The sequence below is a fragment of the Mixophyes fleayi genome, chromosome 2, assembly GCF_038048845.1.
Source record: "Mixophyes fleayi isolate aMixFle1 chromosome 2, aMixFle1.hap1, whole genome shotgun sequence".
NCBI classification, from domain to species: Eukaryota; Metazoa; Chordata; class Amphibia; order Anura; family Limnodynastidae; genus Mixophyes; species Mixophyes fleayi.
The window spans coordinates 181,062,983-181,088,594 of record NC_134403.1 but is presented as its reverse complement, the minus strand read 5'-3'; the positions used below and the strand labels follow the sequence as shown (position 1 = coordinate 181,088,594).

The following is a 25,612-nucleotide window of genomic DNA, read 5'->3' as shown; positions in this document are numbered from 1 at the left end:
CAGCATCACGTCCTTAGGGGTAGCAGAGAGACACTGGTACCCATTCCATCCACTGCAGAGGAGTCAACACCCGAAGAAGGTTCCAATTACACTTGTGAATCTGGTCTGGGAGACCCTGATTGCAGTTTACAACACCTGAGCCAAGGACTTTGCAAAGACAGATGTCCAGCATGATATAGTAGTTTTTTCTGTTTTTTTCCCTGTCCCGTGTTTCATTCTTTTTTCAGGACAGTCAATTCCTTCAATTGTGAACAAGTGACAGAGGCTGGTTCAGGTACTAATATTGAGGAGTTGGGGATGAAGGAGAAGATGTTAGCACAATCGGACCAGTCAATTACTCTATTCAATTCAGGGGTAAAGGAAAATTTGGTAACCTTGGATCTTGGAGACAGTGAGGGGCTATTGTCTGAGGAGTATTACGTCTGTAATTACGTTGACCCCATAGTTGAAGAGAGGTGCAACCAGTCCAGTAATATTCGGACTTGAGCAGGCATCCTTGAAAATGATTATCATTCTTGGGTGGGTAAGGTTGTAGACCAAATTGAGTGCTGGGTGTGCTCTCACGTGCCTCAGAGATTATATCAAGTAGGACTAGTTCTCTTTCCACTAAATATTCCTGAGGTACCCGAATTGGGAGGTCACTAAGGGAAAGGTAAGACAGGTAAGATAGCTAGGTCCCTTAGTCTGGAGTCTCCTAATATTCGGCAGGCCGATTGTTAGGAACTCCCAAGCCAGTACAATGAAACTCGGGGTCTACTCTGAAGGCCCGGTGTTCGCTGGAGCCCCTAGTGGTGGGGACAGACTTGGCCGCAGGCTGACAGAGGGTCGAGTAACGTATACTGACTTAAGGAGAACCCAGGAGTGGAGTGATTGGCGGACAAAAGCGGGCAGGAAAACCAAGGTCAGAGGTCACAAGCACAGGTTCGAAATCCAGGGACAAGTGAAAGATCAAAAGCACTAGCGGAGGAGCAGAATCCGGTTTTCAGGCAAATGGTCAGGGTCAGAAGCGTAGGTTCAGTGGTCCAGGAACAAGCAAAGGTCATACACGGGAAGTCAATCAAAGGTAATAATCACCAAGCAGAGAGAGAAGAAGCAGGCAGCAGAACTGAGGACAGGACGCTATAACCGGCAATGAGGCTTAGTCCTCACTGCCTAAAATAGTTCAAGCAGCCAATCAGAGAAGAGCCCTCACAGGAGAAGCCTAATAGATAGAAGTGCTGGTGGCCAATTGTAATGCAGTGCTCAGCTGCATACTAATAACTGACTCCTCTACAAACTGCCTCCTAGGCACCTGGACAGCCATGATTGGCTCTCACCTAACTAGCCCTGTGCGCGCGCGCGCCTATTAACCAGCTGGCCGGGCGCGGAGTCAGGGAGTCTGTAGCATCCCGGTTGTTGCCCAGGCAACCGGGACGTGGAAACCGGAAGTGACGTCCCGATTACAGTAGCAACGGCCGGGACGTCATTGGAGGATCCAGGAAAGTCGCGGCGGTGCCCGCGGCCGCCGCGATCTCAAACACAGATCACTGTTTCACGTACAAAGAAACTTGAGTACTGGGAGACTGGGAAGAACGAACAGACAATAGCCCACCCCACAAGTGTTGAAAAAAAGAACTGTAGATATTATTAGAGTGTGTATACTAACTCAAGCTGAAGGAGATCGTAAATTACATTGTTGATAGACATAGGATGATGTTATTGGTGAACATGCATTAATTAAATGTTGTCTGAGCTAAAAGACATGCTTTGGACAGATGAACATGTTAGGCATGAAGAACTGTAGTAGAATATTCTATATTGTTGATACATGTTCTATCGCCCCCTTGAAGGGCATACAAAAGGTTATCTCCAAGCTCCAGAAGAATATGTTCCATAGTAAAAGAAAATTGTTTCTAGGATTGTGACTCGCTTTTATGGTAACCTGACTGAGATCTACAGACAGTGGGGTCATACACAAAGGGGGACATAAATTACAGAACAACGAAACGTACTACTGAGATCCTGCAATAAAATCTTTAAGGTGATAGTTTTGTGTACTATCAAAGAGTGGTGCTGTCAAAGTCAAATAATTGGATGAAAGAAAGTATATTGATTAATATTGTGCAATTGTGATTAGTACGCCACGTGTCATGGCGCAATCGCTTACACATTCACTTGTATATAGTTCATTTTTATAATAGTTCCAATCCACAGTCATTTATGTACATATGTTATTTAATTATAGTTAAATAGTATAAGGTGATATGTACACGTTAGTAAGATCTAAGGTTCAAGTCACAGGAAACATATCATGTCTGGTATCATTCTAATCACCTATTTATCCGCAGACGTCCGGTTCAATCGCCGAAAGGTTCACACCTTGCGTATGCTAGTTATGGATGATAGGGAATAAATTATTTGAATGATATTGTCTGTGTAATGCTAATAGACCAGTTTGAACTAGTTCTTGGTGGGTAAATAAGTATGCATCTTCTGCAGAGCTGACCCCACCCCTGGATGGCATCGTTTGAACTGGCCAATGACCTGCATTACACTGGACCTTCCTGAAGACTGAACCTATGGAAACATGCCAAATCATCTGTATGTTTTCAATGTATCACTGACTGTACATAATTAGGGGCTCTGGGACCAGCATTCAGTCACTCTGACCACAGGCTTCAGGACTGTAGGACTGTATAGCTGGATCGAGCAGAGCACAACACCGTGCAGCATATATATCGACTGTACTTATTTATTGAACTGTTATTCTTTTGCTTTTGCTAAATAAATTGCTTGTGCTTTGGAACCACACAATTCGCATTGACAATGGTTATTGGAGAAAACGATGAAATAACTATAATATACCATTTATAATATAAAATATCTTACCTGTGCAACACAGTGCAACTTTATAAGACTTTTTGGCTTGCTCAATATCTCTGGCTCCTAAAGCATTTCCTATTCTGACACTGGCAGCTATACTAAAACCAGATGGAAGCTGTTAAAGAAAAATGAATACATACATTAGGGACTAAGAACTGTAATCAAATCTTAGGGTATAAAAATTATTTTACTTTACTCCAAACTTTAGAGTCAGCATTTCTAGCAGTACAATAGGTAAAACGGAGGCTGGCTTTGAGAGTAAGAAAACCAAGTAAATAAAGTCTACACAATGGAAACTACCAACTAAAATTTCTAGTCAACAAGTCTTGAACGTGCACTAAAAGTGAACATATTAATGGGGGAAAAGACATGTTACTGCATGCGGCATTGTTTTTGACATTTAAAAAAAAATGTTAAAATGATCCTAATTCCTCTACTTTCACAAAAGAGGAAAGGCTCATTTCTGAATATGCCATTAATGAGAAAATAAAATAAGTCTTAAATTTCTAAAATTGAACTTTTGCTATTCTGTGTATTTTTGTGGTGGTGTAACAAGACAAAAATAATGTAAAAAATATAATCTTTTATAAAAATCTAAATATAACTATACAAATAAATATATATCAAAAAAGCGCAAAGTAGTAAGCTGTCATAGCATTTAAAATGACATGGTATAAGTTTCTCAAATTAGAATAATTATCTTAAAATAGAAGATTTATTACTTATACAATACTTATGAAATATTTATATTCTGGAGAAATTCCTTGATACATATAAGCAATTAATAAAAGAGAAATGTAACATTACATGTCACACAGTTCATTTAGGGCCTGAGTTAGGAATAAATGCAGCTAGCACTTTTGCACCTTGGCAAAACCAAGTTAAAGTAGCCCAGGGTGTCCATTCCTAAACTAATATAGTAACGGCTATACCCACCTACTCATATAGAGTATTCTTTAGTATGGACAGACAGGTATCATATTCTTACTTATTTACTTGACTTCATTTGTATTATTTGGTTAGGCAGCTATGAACAGTTATTATAAATAAATCATAAGCCATACTTGCTTATTGTTAAACATGCTAAATCGTTCTTGCTTTTCCTTTTCAGTAGCAATAGTTATATTAAAAAGTGTGCATTAATAGCTGTTTTGGTAAGTTTAAATGTCCAATTAATAGTCACAAACTGCTCACCATAACCGTCAATATTATCAACTCCATTATTACGGCTTGAGCTCCAAGCTCCACCACACTGATTAATCCTAAAAAGAAACATATAAGTTTACAGGTTGTTTTATTATAAATATGTATAAATGTAGATTAGTCCAAACAACACCCAAAATGTTTTTATTTCTACAGTTAAGCTGAACCTATCCCTAAGAAAAGGTATAATCTAGCCTGTTTAATACACTTTAAGTTTCCATCTCCTTTTCCTTCAGTAAGAACATCATTCCTAATGTTTCATTCTGCCTTGTGATTGTTATAATGCATTTGCAACTTGGATAAAACCATGTATAGTTTGTTTACTCTGTACAGCCCCGGATAACTGGAAACCTGAAAGGAGATCAATTGCCCAGGTTGCTCTTTTACAGATCGTTTAACTGAATATTGCAGGTTTTTTCACCCAAATTGTAGTAACCTATTAATTAAATAAGTGATGTGAAATTTAACATATAACATACTTTATTCAGAACTGCTAACTTCAGTAACAGGCACAAATAATTACATACTGTACTGGTTGAAACGGGGCAACTTGGAAGACATACAGTCATTCTTTCCGTTTAGTTTTCTTGCACGGTCATTGTCACACTAAGTTGTCTCAGTTAGGACACACAGGGGTTTTTATAAGACTTGCAGTGTAACAATGTAAGTTTACATTTATACTGCATGCAGGCATCTGTTTCTACTAAGAACAAAGCTATCTGGCACTTTCTGCTGTGTGTCAACCTCCTGTCCACATTCAACAGGCAATTTGGAGTATCAGGAGCTATTCCAGTATGATTTAGTATACAACACAATGATTCTAATTAGGCAATATATTTTTTGAGAGGAGTTACCCTTTAAGTATATAATTCAAAACTTTAAGGACTTGTGCAAAGTTTGCACCACACTTCACTATCTTCCACCAACCACTATCAAAATAAGAACACGCACATACACACAAAAATGGTATGAGAAACATAGACTCACACATACCAGTGGTAGACTGGGCTGGAGGGTAGGGGGGCATTTGCCGACCAGGCTGGTCCAATAGTGGGCTACCTTGGGCTGGTTCACTGGAACACCTGCATTTTTTTTATTAAAAAGTCGAGTGTTGCCCCTCGGGCTAAAATTTGCCTGCCCACCCCTACACATACCCACTATTCTTTGGTGTAGAAAGGGCATAATAAAATTTAATAATTTGGCACTAACACTACAATGACTGATTTTTTTTACTTTAAAACTCCAGAATTGCCCAACTGGCAGCCTGTCACTTAGGGCCCCACTGTGATGGACAGTGCTATCAAATTGAAATAAAGCAGTCTTATTGACCTCTTCAATGTTCCTCTCTTCTAACAGCAACTAGAGATTTCATTATTAATATCCAATGTGGCTGTTTTATAACTTGACACTGGATTGGTTTGATTGATGAAGCTCCTGTGGGCTCTCTGGATGAAATCACTGTATATTCATTCTTCTGACAACACCTGTGATTTTTTTTTAAAATTTAAATATTGTATTTAAGGAAGAAACTTTTGCACACAAATATAACAATAAAAGTTTCATAACAACAGAAAATATAATGGATTGGCAAGGATAATGGGTAGTAAGTCCATAACAAGAGAAAATTATAGAGACTAATAACAATATATTACACATAGTAGCATGGTCTACCATTGCTCTTCACAGTACAAGTACAGACAGAATAAATAACACTGCAAATGAGCTTGTACCCTGACCAATATATATAATATAGTAACAAAAAGAACATTTCCACGCTGGGTATAACAATAGTTCAAGGCTGCCATTTGTAGGGATTGGAATAATGAGCATAAACTGAATGGTGGGCAAGAGGCATGTTATTATAGACACATGCTGTATATAGTGAGCATTAGAGTATGCTGGGAATCAGATTGCACATGATGTGTATGAGGCAATTCTGTTGGACGGGGGTTATATATAGTGGTAAAAAGGCAGCTTTGAGGCAGTTATGTTGGCAAAGGATGCATATGATGTGTATAAGACATATTATACTGGGCTGAGGCATTCTATGGTGGGCATTGAACTGGTGGGTATGACGTAGTTACTCTGGCCACATTCTGTATATAGTCGGCATGGAACTATGTAGACATCAGGCGATTATGTTGGACAGATGAGGTATATAAAACATGGTTCCCTATTGTCCCAGAATATTGGGACACCTCTTTGTCTCCCAGGAAGGAAGGTTAAGCTCCCAGATCCCTGCTCTACTACAAGAAAATAACCACCACTCTCCAGCACACCTAAAGAAGTATGCCAAAAGAAAATGGCTGCTGCTTTTCGGTACACAGAAAGAGGTGCGCTACAAAAAAATGAGGACTGATGTCATAAAAAGCTATAAAAGAAATAAAATAAAGGTCTCTTTTTCTCTCCTCCCCTTCCTCTGCATGAATGTCAGGGAGACACCCAAAATATTTGGAGGCCTCCTGGGAAGGTGGGCTTACCTCCCAATCCCTACTGTGCTTCCCAAACTGCCAGCTTGCAAGTGATAATGCAACGTTGCACAAGAGCTATAGCACAGGCTATTAACCATTAACTATTAATAATTAACTATTAATTATTATGTCAGGCAACAGCAAGAAGAGTAAGGGTCCTCATGACTCAATGAGACAGCACAAGGGTTCTATTACAAGTAACTAATTTTTCATTGTTCTTTTATGTATATTATACGTTTTTTTAATATTATTTTAATCATTTATTATTTCATATATGTAATTGTTAAAGTTTGACAGAGGGATTTTTGATAATTAAAAATTTAGAGCATATTTATCAAGTCCTACCAATGCCATAAAATTTTCATCACAGAGATAGAGCTATATTTTTCTTTTGCTCTATTTATTCAACATCATTATCACAAGTGATTTGGCTACTGCACGGGACACCTTATTATTTATCAAGCAGTATGGCACAATTTCACTGCTGTGCTGTGCAGTCTCTGTGGAGTGTTAAGAGCGAAAGCCTGATTAATGAGGATCCAATAGGTTGTTTGCTGTAAGAAAGTGTGTGAAGCGAGTGTAGGCAATTCTCTCGAGAAGGTTGGAGGGGCATGGGAGTTGGGAGATGGGGCGGTAATTTAAGAGAGAGTAAATTAATTTACGAGAGAGTAAAACCCTCTCTTAGCAGGGTCCGGTGCACTACCAACGCCTCTTCCGTCGGTCCTCTGTCTTTTATCTTTTTACATTCCCCTGGTAATTAGATTTCCACTCGTCCTTCATCCAGCTGCCTAATTAAAGTACTTGTTCTGGCAATACTGTGCCAGAACTTCATGTCCTGTTAGCCTGCTGTTGTTGGACTGTTTGTCCTTGTGAATCCTGGTATTCTGTATCCGTTGCTTCTCAGTTTATCCTGGTAACCAGCGTCCTACGCTTCTCAACTAATCCAGATATCCTGTAGCTGGTGCTTTTCATCTTATCCTGGCAGCCAGCGTCCAATGCTAATCCTGGTATCCTGTATTTGGTGCTGATTAGCTGAGAATCATAGAACAATTCTCAGCTAATCATCATCATCATCATCATCATCATCATCACCATTTATTTATATAGAGCCACTTATTCCCCAGCGCTGTACAGAGAACTCATTCACATCAGTCCTTTCCCCATTGGAGCTTACAGTCTAAATTTCCTAACACACACACAGACAGACATTGAGAGAGACTAGGGTCAATTTGATAGCAGCCAATTAACCTACTAGTATGTTTTTGGAGTGTGGGAGGAAACCAGAGCACCCGGAAGAAACCCACGCAAACACGGGGAGAACATTCAAACTTCCCACAGATAAGGTCAGCTAATCCAGGTATCCAGTATCCGATGCTTCTCAGGTGATCTTGGAATCCTGTACCCGGTGGATCTCAGCTTATCCTGGTATCCAGTATCTGGGTCCTTTCAGATATTCTTGTTACCAGTATTCTGAATCCAGACCTTTTCTTCAATTTCTGGCTTCCCATGTTCGTATCTGCTCTGCTTCTCTGATATCTCCTTTTTCCGGTGAATACCCATGCCACCTGTCAGTCTCGCCTGGTACCCGGAGAATCACGACCTGCATGGTGCTAGCATCGAAGACCAAACCTCCTTGCTGGGGTCCTCGGCGAAAACTTTTTCCGCAATAGCCCTATGCCTCTGTGGTGGGTGAAGCTAAATCGGCTAAATAGGCAGATTGTCAGAATCCTACCATTTAAATGTTTTCTGAGAAACGGATTTTGAAAATTGTGGATATGGGGTTGCAAGAAACTAAGGGATGACTAGTGATTCAAGCCTCTTGCCACAGCGTTATGCTCCTGACAAAAGACAAGCCAGCAGAGTGACAGTAAATTCGATGAGGGTTTCATTCTCCGGGGCTTGCAGCAAAACTACATTCTGTATCGCTGTGATAAAGAATGTTACTTAATGCCTGATTTCTGTCTGAGCATGATCAGGGCCGCCGAGAGGGTGGGGAGCGGGTACTAATTACCCGGGCCCGGGCATGTCAGGGGGCGCGGCTGGGCCCTTGCGCCGACGATTTTTTTTCTTTATTTTTATTTTTTTAAAACAATATTTTTTTCTTTTCTTTTTTTTTTGTTTTTGTGGTGGGGTCTCTGTCATTGGTGGGGGGAGCAGGGAAGAAAAAAAAAACAAAAAACATACTCACGTGATCGCGGCGCTGGTCTCCCTCCTCTCTGCTCCTCTGTGCTGCATTGCTCCAGACTGACTGAATGCCGGGTGTGACGTCACCATGTCACTCCCAGCATTCAGTCAGTCTGGAGCAATGGAGCACAGAGGAGCAGAGAGGACCAAAAAGAACAGAGAAGAAAAGGTAAGTGAAGGGAGGAAAACAGGGGGGAGGGGGGCACAGAGGGGTTGAAAAACGGGGGACCAGAAGATAAAGAAGAGGAAGTTCACATACAACCTGAACTTAACTCTAGTTATCTTTCAAGAAACTTGACGTATTACAAATCATTGGCTGTAAAAATGATTCAAATACGTAGAGAGAATATGGCATGACAAATCATTTGGTTTGTTAGTTGCCCCTTGGGACTGTAAGGTATGTGTAATATTGAGTATGGTTTATAGGATTAGACAAACTGGTAATGTTGGTGTTCCTTGGTACTTTTGGAGATCTATGAATGTATAGCAATAAATGGAAACAATATTTTGTAGAGAATCCGATCAGCCCTCAGACTTTGGCTATAACTGTTTGATACATTTTTATAATCTATAATATAAATGCTTAGTGGCATGTGTTAGTCTGTCTGTGTGTGGAAAAAATAAAACCAAGCTGCAGCGCCACCTGCTGGGCGGAGTTATACACTGACCTACTAAATTCTTAGTGTGTGTGGAAAAAAAAATTCAGAAAGGGCTGAAATTTGGTATACTAAGATGTTTTTAATTTGTTAATTTAATTTGTTAGTTGTTAAAAGTGTTTATAAAGATTTAAAAAAATATATATATATTTCTTGAAGGAGAAGTGACAGTTGGGAGTGGTTGGTGGTTGCCGGGGGTGACAGTGGGGAGTGGTTGGTGGTTGCCAGGGGTGACAGAGTGAGAGGGGTGTGATACTCAGGACCGCTGAGAGAGATCCCTGTGTCTGGATAGACATCTGGATAGATGTGGCGATGAAAATGAAGGATGAGGTGATGGAGAAGAATGATGAGGTGGTGACATGTGGACAAAACCACGTTAAAAAAGGGCGCTTACGTCGGGAAGTAACGCTCTTCCCCTGAGGAGGCCTGGGCTATGGCCCAAATGCATGACAAGAACCTTTTTAACACCTTAAGTAGCTTGATTTGACTAGAATGCATGAGTATCATGCACGGGTTAACTTGTTGATAATAGTTATCTAGGGTGACCAAAACAAATTGTAGTAGTGAGAATTATTAGTTGATATTGATAGAATTATATATCTTCATGAGTAATCGTAATTAGTAAATATACCTAGAACATAATAAACAGGGTCTATTGTGTGTGTAGAGTGTATAGTACAATTTCACACTATTTTAACATTACAACATTATAACAATCTTGCTCGTTACAGTCAAAAATAATATTTTTCAAAACATAGCCAATAAATTCTAATAAGGAACAACCATGCACACGGATCATAAGTACGCAAATGAATACTGACTTTATTTCTGTTCCCCAGTTTGTGTGAGGAACTGAACTCTTTGTGTGCACACTGCATTCTTTCTATACTACACTGTGGTGCTAGATGTCCTGAAAGTCAGGAGTGCTTGGACATATGTGACGCTCAGGCGAATTGAGAGCCTAGTGATTTTGATGTGTTAGCCACGCCCCAATGGCGCATTTGCTACGCCCCCAAATGCATTATAACACCACCGAAAATTTTGCGCCGCTGTAAGGAGGCGCAAATTTTTTAAGCATATTTGACTATAAGGGGGGCCCCATGAATTTGTTGTACCGGGGCCCTGAATTCCTCTTGCCAGCCCTGGGCATGATAAATAGACCCCATGGTCTATGTGTTGGGCACGGGATTGCTTTGAACAGTATTGCCTTTTTGCAATTCCAAATGTGCTGTTTATATTTTTGATGTTGACACACTTAATATATTCTTTGCACAGTTCACTGTGTATATTTGTGCAGTAATGCACTTGCTATTTACTTTGTTACAATACTGTGTTCTTCATGATATCTGGCCCTGTACCATGTAGGTTCAAAAATGTGACTGGCCTTCCTTAAGAAACAGAATACTGCTGATTTACATAGTGTCGAAGTCAGCAAATTGGATAAAGTCATTTCAATGAATATCAAGCAAACTTGGTTGTCTTTGTCTGAAATTATGCGTAGAGCATGCTGCGGCGTGGAAGGGCGTATCCAGCCGCAACACGTGGCAATAACAAGTTTTACACTTTTTCACACATACACACGAACACACACATTTGTAATTAGTACATATTAATTGTAGTTGCAACACATAGTTATTTATGTCAGAATATAGCAGTATTTATGTTTAGTATTATAAGTTATATGCATGTTAGTGAAACCAAAGGTTCAGGTTTCAGGAACTATGTCAAGTTTAGTATCATTTTAATCCCCTATTCATCAGCAGTTGTCCGGTTCATTCGCCGAAGAGATCGCACATTGCATACTCTAATTAGCAATGTTAGGGAATAAATGTTTAAAGTGATGCTGACTGTAAAATGCAAATAGACTAGTTGAAACTGGATTCTTGGCAGGAAAATTGGAGTGCATATCCTTGAGAGTTGACCCCCACCTTTGGATTTTTTGGTTTGAACTGGCCTATGACCTGCAGTACACTGGACCTTTCTGAAGCCTGGACCAATGGAAGCAAGCCACATCATCTGCATTGTTTTACTGTATTCACTGACTGCATATAAGCAGGGGCTCTGGACCTAGTGACCAGTCTTCTATGACCACAGCCTTCAGACCTGAATTACTGTTCACTGGATTCAGAGCGCCTGCGATAAGTAACGGCTGTACTTGTTTTATTTTGCATTGTTATTCTGCTACTTTTGGGTATTAAATTACTTTGTGCTTTGGAACAACACATCGGGATTCGACAATCGTTATTGGATAGCGACTAAACGTGCATAACAATTGTCGAATTGTGAGGCATGCAAAGTCCAATTTAAATTAAATTTTAGATCCAATTCCTAACTTGTACTTTTGATGATAATCTATCATTACAGAGAGGATGTTCACATTGGGACAACTCCCATTTATATGTACTTCTCCCTTGGTGTGGGGGACCTCTACTAGGACCATTGCTATTACCTATAGCTGAGAGATGGAATGTGCTGATTATTTATGTGTAAACTGCTTTTCCACTATCTATTGAATATGACTGGACACACTGCCATGAGAGCTGCAATAGCTGCCTGCTCTTAAACAATGGGTTGCAGCTGCTGAAAGCTGCTGGTAATTGCAGGAGTCCTGGGCAGGGTCCCCTTGAGCCCCCTACCATACTAAATGGGGAGGAGGGACAAGTACATACAGAGGGCGAGTTGTCCAAAGTAATCACTATTTCCATAGTTTGAAAAAAAAGCATATATGAACCAACCTGCCAAAAAGCCTGCAATTTCAAAGCTCCACCACTCAATACAAAGCATCAGCATGCCAGGGATGGCCAAGTTTACAAATGCCCCCCATTCCTGAAGACAGTCTTTAGACCAACCTGAAAACAAGATAGAATTTTCTTCAAAACAATCCTAAACTGTGCTTCTAAAAGAACATTAACAAATGTACTTTCTGTGTCATTATTCACATACCTCCCCATGTTTCTACATGCAGTTTCTTCACAACAATGTATGAAAACAGCAAAAGAAACATTGCCCACTGAGAAATGGTGTTTGCCCAAGCTGAACCACTAGAGGAAACAAATGAAAGACACGATTGTAGATATGAATATAATTACAGTACAAATAAAAAAACATTAATTGGATAGCTCCTACCACTTTACCATTGCTTTTATCCTGAGGTTAAATTCCTCTTTAATAAATTGAAACAACGCACCACAAAGGAGTTTCAGAATTTTTAAACTGAAACACCCCTGTGATATAGGGTTTATTCATTATGGCAATTGCCAAGACTTGTCTCCTTTTGGGTATAACTTAATCAGTAAAACAATTGTAAGATCCTGCTAACCCAAAAATATTAAAAGTGTGAACTATGGAAAAATATGCATTTTGATTAAAGGCTTATACTTTAGTTATTTTAACATGCTTACAAGATTAGTTCACATTAGTTGACATAAGGTGACCATGTCACATACACAAAAATATATCTAAATAGAGAACATAGAAATAATCACAGGTTATATTTATTATGTGTTACAGTGAGAAGTGGAAGTGGTAGTGTACACGGTGGTATGCCATACCCCCACTTCTCCTACTGTCTTCATTGTAACACTATAAAATTCCATTCCCTTACATTCCTATTACATTTTCCATACAGCAACTTCTAAATTTCCACTTTGACCACTGGTTACAGTTGTATAGTTTCTTTGACATTCACAGTTTTAGTAGCCTGTATAAAGACAGCCATCTTCTAAAGATTGGCTCTGAAAGCTCACAGTTATACTAAATGCACACTAATCCATATTTATAGCTTTCCCATATTGTGAATCAAATGGAGCTGTAAAGAAATGTATAACTGCCAAAAGTACCAATTTTCAGGAGACCCAATTTTTGGTACCCTAGATGTATATGGCCTACTTGAAACGGGGTGAGACCTTACTTAAGATGGGTGGATCGAGGCATGGTTTCGGTAGACTTGGGAATGGTTTAGGCCAATTTCTAATGGGGATTGTTGGCAGGTATAGATCTATATACTGTATGTATATTTGTACAGACACATTTTCAGCATGTTCTGTGACGGTACAAAAACATCAGTTAAAAAGCCCAGTTCCCACACAACCATTGTTCTTTTTCATCTTTTCAGATAAAACCAGCTCCTAAATGTGTGTGCTAAAAACACCCAATGCCACCTGCATCACACCTTTACCATACTATCATCATCATCATCACCATTTATTTATATAGCGCCACTGATTCCGCAGCGCTGTACAGAGAACTCATTCACATCAGTCCCTGCCCCATTAGGGCTTACAGTCTAAATTCCCTAGAATACACACACAGACACAGACAGACAGGGAGAGAGAGAGACTAGGGTCAATTTTGATAGTAGCCAATTAACCTACCAGTAAACCCACGCAAAACACAGGGAGAACATACAAACTCCACATAGATAAGGCCATGGATGGGAATTGAACTCATGACCCCAGCGCTTTGAGGCAGAAGTGCTAACCACTTAGCCACCGTGCTGCCCACAGACAGAAAAACATTTGTATGTGAGAGAGAGTAGAGGAAGCTGGGGCAGAAGACACCAACGAGGACCACTCATGGGTGCCTAATAAACTCATTTAGGCTTCTTTACTACCATTGGTTTTATTGCAGAAATAAAACCAATAAGGTAAAGAGGTAAGGGTAACATTTTCTAGCTTATTTTAACAAAAATGGCATATGTGCAAAATAGTTTTTTACTCAGGGTCTACTATTGATTTGAGATTTGGCAAAACTGCAGGACAGGTAATCTTTAATTATATTACTACTTAATACTAGCATACCTTGAAAATTACATTTATTTACTATTCTGCTTCCTTTTAAAAAAGATTTACAGTGAAGTTATTGTTAACCAATTTACTTGTGAGCTGGAGATTTCACCTGACATAGATAGTCTGAAAGATGGTATTCATATCCCATCATACGGATGGCTTGTTATATACGCATCGAGCCCAATTTAGTGAGAATAGGTTCTCGAATTAAAGTAATGGTAACCACCCTACATACAATAGTTGTGGGACATGTTAGATTTAACATTTAATTATCAATTGGAGGATATAAATAATAATACTGTAAGAGAAAAATCATTGGACATTTAAGCCACAATTCCACATCACCTCACAGTAACAATATTCAGTGGCTATAAATAATAAGCATATGCACATATGTAAATAATTTTAGTTAATATGCTAGTTTTACATAAAATAAGAGGTGTCATCACACTCTGAGTTTGTTTAATTTATACAGTAATTCCACATAGGGATTATTTTCTGTCTCACTTGCTTTATCAGTATGTCATGTGCCATTATGAATGTGCATACATTGGTAGTTACAGCATGTTATCACTTGCTTACATAAAGTAGAAAAAGAATTAAATGTGAGATTACTTACTCTACTCCCAGCTTCAGTCCAAGCAGTAAGATTGCATTGACAACTGCATTGACCACGTTAACTATCAAACCAACAAAAAACGGAGGCCACATTATACCCTGAAAAGGAAGCAAAAATTTGCTTAATTTTTTTGTGTCTATACATTGTGAATCCTAATCAATGTAGGCTTAAACAAACAACAACCCTTAACCTGCACTTATGCCTATCCTGGACATGGCAATTTATGAAATGTAAAAAACGGCAGACCTACACCTCTTCTTTATATGTGTAAGTGACACTTCGGTCTCACATTTCTAGGTATATGCCCTGTACACAAACCTAGGAGCTGAACCTGTGCCTGGATATGTACATGAAGAAGAGAGGGTAATGCCACATCAAACCCCCCCCCCATGGAAATATTCGTTCCTACGCCCCTGGTTGAGCATGGATGGTGGGGTTCTCTCATTCACTCATTGTTAGAGGCAATGGGATAACGTGTCCTATTTTAGGACCACCCCATTTACTTATTTAATTCAGTTTTTCACCTAAAGAAAATACTCAGTTTAGTTTTATTTGCAACTTAATTATAAGAGTGATGGGATATCAGAATAGTCATTATTACAGTTTGCTTTTGTGTGTGGTATGTTTTTGCAACTTTGGTCAAATTGAACCTGCAATCCGCTTTTCCACAGAAGTATAACTAGAACTAATGTTAACGTATAAGACAATACCTGATCTCTGGCACCAAAGAGATCATGGAAAAAATACTACTGTGATGAGTTAAAGGCTGTGTACCCTACCCCAAAACAGGGAATGTCCCTGTAAATGTCCTATCTCAACCCCTTTATCTCATTTAAATAATGTATTTGAGCAAAGTAAAATTTAATTTTAATATTTTTGGTGCTTATTAATACAACATGAAACACTGCCCGTCCAATTATAGATTGTCTTAGTATAACTACCAAATGTTCTTTTTATATAGATTGCCTACATTTAATACAGATTGATTGATTTGCTTATTTAAAAACCTCTAAGGGGTGTATTTACTAAACTGGGGGGTTGAAAAAGTGGAGATGTTGCCTATAGCAACCATCTAGATTCTAGCCTTAATTTCTAGAATGTACTAAATAAATGGTAACTAGAATCTGATTGGTTGCTATAGGCAACATCTCCACTTTTTCAAGTCTGCAGTTTAGTAAATCTAGCCCTAAGTGTTCCGTTCATAAACATTTAATAAATAACCTGCATTGATGATGAACAACTGTTCATTTTACTTTTACCCTGAATTTTGTGTGGTATGTCCAGTAACAAACATGAGATATAGCAATCTGAATTTATAGCACATACCATAACCAGTGAGGCAGTGACTATAGATTTAAAAATACTTCCAATACTTCAAATGAGATTAAGCTGTCAATGAAATCTGAATAAAAACTAGGTTAACAACTATGAAAAATGAAAACGTTTAAGATGAACAATTTAATTTATCTATCTTTCTAACAGCTATTGTATTCATTGGTAGATAATATTATTAATAATATTAACTTAATAATGTATAAATACATTTTTATAGTAAAATAAATAATGAAACTGGGTTTGTCCACCCCTGAAACACTGACAAAATCTATATCTGCAGTCACTATTACAACTGTTATAAAATAAGGTACAAAACTCGAGAAAAAGGGTCTCCACGCCCTATAGTAGTCCTTGGCCTTTTACCCCCCATCCCCATGGAAATCTTCGTTCCTACGCCCCCTGGTTGAGCATGAATGGTTTGGTTCTCTCAGTCACTCATTGTTAGAGGCAATGAGATAAGAATGGGATAACGTGTTTTATCTTCATTTAAGGAAAATGGTTTATCTTATTGAGAAGAGCGTACAATGAAAAAAACTTATGTCCCAGATCCAAACCCACTGCTTCTTCTATGAGGAAAACACACTAAGGGGCCCATTTATTAATTAACAGGGTTTTGCTCCGATAATTATCATCTGTCATCGTAACAGCGACAAATGATTTTACGTAAGTATTTATTAAAAAATCATCCTGGAACAGCACACCTAATTGATGGCTAGTCTGGTGAAGACTTCACTTACCGCCGATGTCTGTCTCTCCTCTCCTGTCTGCCCTCTCAGGTCACTATTGCAAACTGAAATTTTGCTCTAGTAACCCGGACGGGAAAGCAGGTAAGCTGTGGTGAGGGATCTGAAGATCCCTCTACTGCAATGCTCTCCCTGTAGGAGTCAATTGCTAATGTTATCTTCAAATGGCATTTGCTGTAGCGGACAAGTTCTGAAAAGCTAACTTTTTTGGAACTTAGAAAAATTGCCTAGATTGCAGTCCTCACTGACTGTTATGGGGAATGCAGTTAATGTGGTAATTTTCTCCAATATCTCCTGCGTTACGCTTTTAGAAAATTAGCATGTTACTTAAGAAAGCCAAAACCAATACAGAAAAAGCAGTTTCCACATGGTTTATGGCTTCAAAAATAGGCGTTTAAAACTTAATCCACTGCCAGTTTTAACCAAATGGGGCCATTAGCAGAAAGCCTAGTGGGGACCCTACATGCGGAATTCTGGAACACTGGCTTTGTGCAGTTTCACACTCCTCATTGAGAGCCATATTACAATCACAAATGCAAGCAACATTGTACATAACATAATGGACCTGATCCAGATGATCTATATAAGTCCTATGTCCTAAGCCAACTGCTTATTTGTCCTAAAGCATAAAACAGTTCACATGCAATTTTTCCTCAGGGCAGAGGAATTTGGCCTACCAGTGTGCCAATTGTTTCATTGCATTTGTAATTTTTCTTATGTTGTAATAAGATGAAATGGCTCTGGTAACAAGATAAATGAATACAACATCTGGAGCAACTTTTATTGGACAAAGATCATCCCTTCTGCTGAAATCAAATATGCAGAGAAAGTTCACTGGGTGCAAATACAGATACTTCAGAGATCCAAACAGTCCAGTCAATCAAGAGCTGAGATGGAAGCTGATCGAGAGCTGTGATTCCTATACCAATAACTGATCGTTTAAACCAGGCCTGTCCAACCCACGGCCCTCCAGGTGTTGTGAAACTACAAGCCCCAGCATGCTTTGCCAGTATACAACCAGTTGATAGCTGGAAGGACATGCTGGGACTTGTAGTTTCACAACACCTGGAGGGCCGCAGGTTGGACAGGCCTGGTTTAAACAGAAACATGAAAAACTGGAAAATAGCAAAGGAAATAAAACAGGATAAGAAGGATCATGAAAACAGTCTCTCAATGATTTAGAGTAATTTCTAATAAATCTACTTCCAAACACCATTCCCTCACTGACCAAGCATCAACTTGTCATAGACAGAGGACTGAGCATTGTGGCTTAAACTCTTGGAGGGTGTGGTATGGAATAATTATACTCATTATTCTGACAAGACTTACCCTGACGTGGTGAGACCGAACGCCTCCTTCCCCGACCAGGCTCCTTCCCGACTGTTGTGAGCAACGACTAATTATGTGGACAATGTACTTTGCAAAGCGTCGGGTTAAGTCTGGTCAGGGTAGTTAGCATTGATATGCTGACTACCACCGCTCTTGGATACCTCAATAATAGGCATAGTTTTAAGAATGCATAAATATAAAACTTAAGAGTCCCTTCTAAACACCTCCCACGATTGCTCAGAAGTCCCTTTTGGAACTATGACCCTCCAGTTTTTATAGAACGTAGCTCATGTCAGTCTTTAAACAGAGAGACTTCAAAGCAATTACTAATATTCTGAGGGACAGGGGTGAATCTATATAGGTATGCCAAGTACAGTAAAGGCAAGTTTACACAAATACTGTCATGCAGACATGCAGAAACACACATCTTTTGCACATGCTAGAGGGTAGGTGTAAGCACACACTGATGATGACTTATGGTAAACCAAGCACATATGCTGGTGATGTGCAAGTGTCTACAGCTCTGCATATGGGCAGAGAAAAGCTATTTTTCTGTGCTCTTTTTTTTTGCGCAATTTACACCCATTTTGCCAACAAATTTGCAACAGCCCCTTGATCTTTTTGTACAGTCATGGGCAAAAGTTTTAAGAAAGACACAAATATTGGTTTTCACAAACTGTGTTGCTTTCACCTTTTTGTCAGATGTTGCTATGGTATATTGACGTAAAATTACAAGCATTTCATAAGTGTCAAAGGCTTTTATTGACAACTACCTCTCCAATTCGCCCTGGCATGCTGTCAATCAACTTCTGGGCCACATACTAACTAATGGCAGCCCATTCTTGCCTAATCAATGCTTGTAGTTTGTCAGAATTTGTGGGTTTTTGTTTGTCCATCCGCCTCTTGAGGATTGACAAAAATTTCTCAATGGGATTAAGGTCTGGGGAGTTTCCTGGCCATTATTAAAGCAATTGTATCGTAATATAATAAACCAAATACTATCTGCTCATAAATTACAGTGTAACGGACTAGCATGAATATGAAGTATATAAATAACTAAATGTTGTAATGCATGTGTGTACGTGCGTATTTTACCGTGCGATCGCACCATGCGCTGTGTTAGGTGGCGTACGGATCTGTGTTACGTGGCGTACGAATCACAATCGCACGGCAAAACAATATTAACCAATATACTTTCGTTCATCCAATTATACGACTTCGACAGTTCCACCCTTTGATAGTATAATAAACTATCACCTTAAAGATGTTATATGCAGGATCTCAGTACCAGTACCATTGTTATGTAATGCAAGTCCCCCTTGGGGTATGACCACGCTGTTTGTAGATCTAAACAAGTTATCATAAATGAGAGTCTTAATCTTCAAAACTATTTCTTCTTTTACTATAGACCGTACACTTCTGGAGCTTGGAGATAACCTTTTGTATGCCCTTCAAGGGTGCAATAAAACACTTAATACATTATTTGGAAAGGTACAAAGTACAATAGAACATGTTTTAGCTATACAAAATACTCTACTACAATTCTTCAAGTTTAACAGGTTCATCTGTCCATCGCATGTCTTTAAGCTCAGAATACATTTAAACACTTCATGTTCATCAATAGCATCATCCTCTGTCTATCAATAATGTCATCTACAACCTCCTTCAGCTTGCGTTAATATACACACTTCTAATAATGTCATCAGTTCTTTTCATCAACACTTGTGGGCGGGCTATTGTCTGTTCGTTCTTCCCAGTCTCCCAATACTCAGATTTTAACAGTGATCAGCTTGTAAACTATTGGGAGACTCCAGACTAAGGGACCTAGGTGTTGTACTTTTCCCCTAGTGACCTCTCACCCATAATTCGGATACCTCAAGAATATTTAGTGGAAAGAAAACTAGTCCTACTTGATATAATCACTGAGGCACGTGAGGGCATGCCCAGCACTTTGATTGGTCTAAAACCTTACCCTCCCAAGAATGATAATCATTCTCAAGGATGCCTGCTGAAGTCCGAAAATTACTGGACTGGCATCGCTGGGTGTACCTCCTTTTAACTATGTGGTCAACGTACAAACGGACGTAATGCTACTCAGACAATAGCCCCTCACACTTTCTCCAAGCTCCAGAGTTTCCAAATTTTCCTTTACCCCTGAATTGAATAGAGTAATTGGCTGGACCGATTATGCTACTAACTTATCCTTCATCCCCAACTCCTCAATATCATTACCTGAACCAGCCTCTGTCACCTGTCAATAAACAAAAGAATTGACCGTCCTGAAAAGTAAATGTGATGAGAGAAAAACAGAACAGGAAAACTACAACTTCATGATGGACAGCTGTCTTAGCCTTTGGCTCAGGTGCTACTAACTGCATTTAAGGCCTTCCAGAACAGATTCATGAGTGCCCTTGGACCCTTCTCTGAGTGTTGGCTCTTCTGCATTGGGTGGAATGGGTACCAGTGTCTCTGCTATTTTTGGTGCTGGTAGCTTACACCTGGTACCTGTCTGTCAAATAACCTGAGCCTAAGAACTTTACTGTTCCACAACTTACTCTCTCGGTCCAACATCCTGACAGTTAATGTAACCCTTCAGGAAACAGTGTTCTGAACGTTCTTGGTTGCTGTCTCACTATTTACCTTCTCTCTCAAGGTCTAAACTAGTCTCTCAGTTACAAATTCATCTCAAGAGGGGTCAAGAACATTTCAAAAATCGACAGGTTAAGAGGCAGCTCAGGAGTGGCATTGATAGTGTGGAGGACTAGTGGCTAAAGCTATCAGCCACTTCAATCAAGTTCCAACTCTCATTCTATTCAATTCGTTCTAATTAGTACCATTACTTTATGTTCACACTGGTTTGTGGCTAATCAAAAGCATGTAATTTGTTACCACTACTCATACGTTATACATTTTTTATCAATAACATGAATACCCCTATCACCTATTATAACTCTAGGGCTATCACATTGAATAACAAAAGCTTTAAGTATGACACAGTAATACATTAGACACATTTCAATACAACTTTACGCAGACATATTTCATTGGTACACCATTGTATACTTGAGAATCCTGCATGGTGGCAATTGGATGACGTGGATTTATTTCACCTGGAGAAATTCTTCAGGTAACCCAAATCTTCATATATTAACTAATACGTGTATGTGTGCATGTTTTGTTTACAACGAAAAACAAAACAAAACAAAAATTTGTCAGCTGTCACCTAAAACCCTGCTGTCTATTTGACAGCTATGTTCGCCCTGGTGTGACAGCCGTGTATGGTCGTGTATGTGTGTGGACTTTACTAGCAGCTACTTCAGTTGGTAACTGTGTCATTGTGTAAAGTCCTCTATGTAGTGTCCTACTCATGTGCTGGTATTGCTATAAAAAGATTTTTCAGTCAACTCAACATCGCCCCCTAGACTAGAAAAATGCTGAAGGCCAATGTATATCAATCGATTTTCCCTCTGCCAACTCACATGCCATTTTCAATACCCCACAAAAAGCTACTTGGCTAAGTGAGAAGGGCAAAGGGGTCTATCTCTATAGCACTTTCTTCAAATATAACAGTATCCAGTACATGTCTGTCTAACAGTGAAAAAAATATAAAACACGAAAATTCTACATTTTCTAGGGTTTCCCATTATGTCGTATCTTGTGGTAAAAATCCTACTCCAATGTTCTATACAGAGATGCATATCTGTATGCCTATCCTCTAGCAATCTACTCCTATCCACCCTTTGTGCATACACATAAAGGCACATTTTTGTACAGTAGGCACAAAACACAAAAAAAACTAAACAGATATGCATCTATAAAAACATGACTCGTATTTCCTCACAAAAAAAACTTTCTGCTTAAAATTAGCAGCTTTTATACACATAACACCAAACCCCTGACTGTTTCTGTAACTCATGTCAATCTAATGTGTGTATCCCTGAATTTGTCTTAAAAAAAATATGTTTTAGCCCCATTAATGAGACTATGTCTATGTCTTTTCGTATCTATACAAGAGCAGAGAGAGAGAGAGAGAGAGAGATACTAGCATAGATGTAAAGAATGAGAAATAAGAAAGCAATGAATAATAGGAATACAAAGCTTTGAATACAAGGTTTTGAAAACAAACATGCATGTAGAAAGTGAGATTTTTCAGCAAAAATGACAGCTGGATTGGACTCTAGGGGGAAATGGCTGAATTCATTCCACTAATCCCCTTAGCTATTTGCTAAACTATGACCCCTCCCCATACTTGACTAGGGGGTCTTAAATCAACGTGCAATCCAGTGTCGTCCGTCATTTGTTCATTAAGAACTCGGTATCACATTATCTACATACCTTTTCAACGGACTTTCCTAACTTATGATAGAGAAATGAAAAATTTTCTCTTATTGACTCATATTTTCTCTGAAATACATAAAACAATATTTTGGAGCAAAGTATGTACATACTTCATTTTTGGATAATGATTCTCAACCAAACAAATGATCATGAGTCACTGCAGCCTAAAACAAAGTGTGTTCCAATGGTCTATTGTTAATTTGTCTTTCAAGAGTGATTTTTCTATTTCTCTATCCCACCCCTGTAAACACTAAGGGCTAGATTTACTAAGTTGCGGGTTTGAAAAAGTGGGGATGTTGCCTATAGCAACCAATCAGATTCTAGCTGTCATTTTGTAGAAGGTACTAAATAAATGAAAGCTAGAATCTGATTGGTTGCTATAGGCAACATCCCCACTTTTTCAAACCCGCAGCTTAGTAAATATACCCCCAAGTCTATATTTCTTTTGTGTACCCTTTATCTGTAAGAAGAAAAACAAGATAGGTATCTTTAAACAACAAACAAACCAAACATTTTTATTCTTTACCATCGGCCAGCGATCAGAAAAGCAAACATGACGACATAAAACAAGCAAGCAAAATCAACAAAGTATTACTTTTAAAACAGTTTCTTTCTAAATCTGCACACTAATACTTACCACAGATTACCATTTGCCTTGCCTGATCCTAATTTCCTAGCTTTCGCTCTCAGATCTTGTTTGCAATCTTTCCTCAAATGTCCCTTCTCAAGGCAGTTAAAACACTTCAAAGTTTTCTGTTTCTTTCATCCCTTATAGTGGTTTTTATAATTCTGAGGTTCTAAATGTAATCTTTCTAAAGCCTGGATACCCACCATCCTTAGCCTATTACTCTGCGCTTTCTCCTTTTTACATATTTTTTTTTCATGTTCTATGGCATGTTCTTTAATTGCATTTACCGTGAGACCCCTCCAATTAGGAAACGAGGTTTGTATCCAGGTCCTTAGATCCTCCCGGAGACCGTTCATTAGTACTGCAACAACTACCTCCCTATGTTGTGGATTCTCCCTTATATCTGGTATCCCTGTGTACTTAGTCATGGCTGCTAAAGCCCTGACAAAATAGTCAGTTGTAATCTCACTATCTTTTTGCTTGATGGTGAAAATCTTTTTCCATTCCACTATCACTGGAAAATATATGGCCAACTGTGTATTTATACGTCTAATATTGTCCTGATTATCATCCTCCGTTAAGGATTTATCCTACTCCAACATACAATCCTTAATGAACTTTTGTATGTCAGTATTGAGAGGAAAACAAGCTCTTAATAATACTCACCAATCGTTATTAGTTGGCTTGTACACATTACCATAATATCTAATAAACTTCTGACATTTGGTCAAATCTTTCTTAGGATTAGGGAAATCAGACAAAATTGAAAATATTTCAGATCTAGTCCATGGATCATGCTTTGCTACATGTTTTAAGGGAACGTCACCATCTCTGTTCGCTTTCCCATTGGGAACTGCTATTGTGCAGACAGGATGTAAGTCTACCAAATCACTATGTTCTGAACTAGTTGCTGGAATTGCTGCTGCAGTACAATGGATGTTTCCCCCTGTGTTAACCTTTACATTATTCTCACCACTTCCAGCCGCTGCCCCTGCTGGTGGGATCGTTCCTTTTCTTTGTCCTGAAACATTACTTTTAACATTACTTAAAACAACATACAAGGTACTAGTTACAGTTTTTACATTTTTGGTATTGGCTGTACTTTCCGCCCCGGCCGAAATTGTCTGGGGCGTGCTTGCGCTCAGTTCTCCACGTTTTGCAACGCACACTTCCGGAACGCTCACTTCCGGTACGCTCATTTCCGCTGTGCGCGCACTTTTTGCCACACTTACTTCTGCTTGCATTCGCTGCTCTGCCACGTGTTACCTTCCATTTGCCACAATTTTAAACAATCATCATATTTAATTCTCGCTTTTGTTGATGTAATCAACCGCACTTTATTTCTAACATTACTTAACACCTTTGATTCAAAACTACCTATGTTTAGGAAAGGTCTCTCACAATCCTTGGTCATCTTGACCCACTTGTCGCAATATGCCGTTGCGTATGCACCATATTTATTATGCATAACATACCTTGCCGAACTAACCGGCCATTCATTAGGCAGCACAACATGAACTATCTCTAGCGTTTGCTTCGCATCCATTGTGAAAACAACCTATTTCTCAACGCTACACAAAAAAACTTTTTACCTGTTCTCCTTTCAAACAGAACCTACTAGAGATTTTTATCCGTGGATGGTTTCACAGGCTACGCCCACACACCTCCTAACACAGAAATATCACTATGGACAACAGAAATATTAGCTCCTCGATATCCTGGCTCTCCACAAAATCTGTTTTCACCGTATACCCTGTATACTACTTATTCAAATCACGTACTTCTTCAATAAACCGTATGCTACTCAAAATACCACATACTACCATAAAACCCACACCATATACAGCTTAGAATACTATATATTATTTATAACACTGTATGCTACATAAAAATCCACATACTACCATATCACCGTATACCCTGTATACTACCTATTCCCACACCATATACAGCTTAGAATACTGTATATTACCTATAACACCATATGCTACATAAAAATCCACATACTACCATATCACCGTATACCCTGTATACTACCTATTCCCACACCATATACAGCTTAGAATACTGTATATTACCTATAACACCGTATGCTACATAAAAATCCACATACTACCATATCACTGTATACCCTGTATACTACCTATTCCCACACCATATACAGCTTAGAATACTGTATATTACCTATAACACAGTATGCTACATAAAAATCCACATACTACCATATCACCGTATACCCTGTATACTACCTATAAAACTGCACCGTATGCTACATAAAAATCCACATACTACTTATTCAAATACACCGTATGCTACATAAAAATCCACATACTACTTAGAATAGTGTTCTTATTTCAAACACAACCTTGCCCATCCAGTCCCCCTGGTCAGGCAGCAACCGATATCACTGTCTTCTCAATAGTAAATCACCTCTTTGTCTGTCTTCAACAGTATGCA

General features: G+C 38.9%; 1 protein-coding gene across 1 annotated transcript in view; it reads right to left on the bottom strand.

Moving 5' to 3' along the window:
• Positions 1–25,612, bottom strand: part of LOC142139874 (multidrug and toxin extrusion protein 2-like) — a 79,571-nt gene that overhangs the window by 20,011 nt on the left and 33,948 nt on the right. The window contains exons 6-10 of the mRNA XM_075197733.1: positions 14,783–14,880; positions 12,320–12,417; positions 12,112–12,225; positions 4,057–4,124; positions 2,869–2,977 (exon numbers count right to left, since the gene is read on the bottom strand). Coding sequence (XP_075053834.1) covers positions 2,869–2,977; positions 4,057–4,124; positions 12,112–12,225; positions 12,320–12,417; positions 14,783–14,880 — 487 coding nt within the window. The remainder of the gene's footprint in view (positions 1–2,868; positions 2,978–4,056; positions 4,125–12,111; positions 12,226–12,319; positions 12,418–14,782; positions 14,881–25,612) is intronic.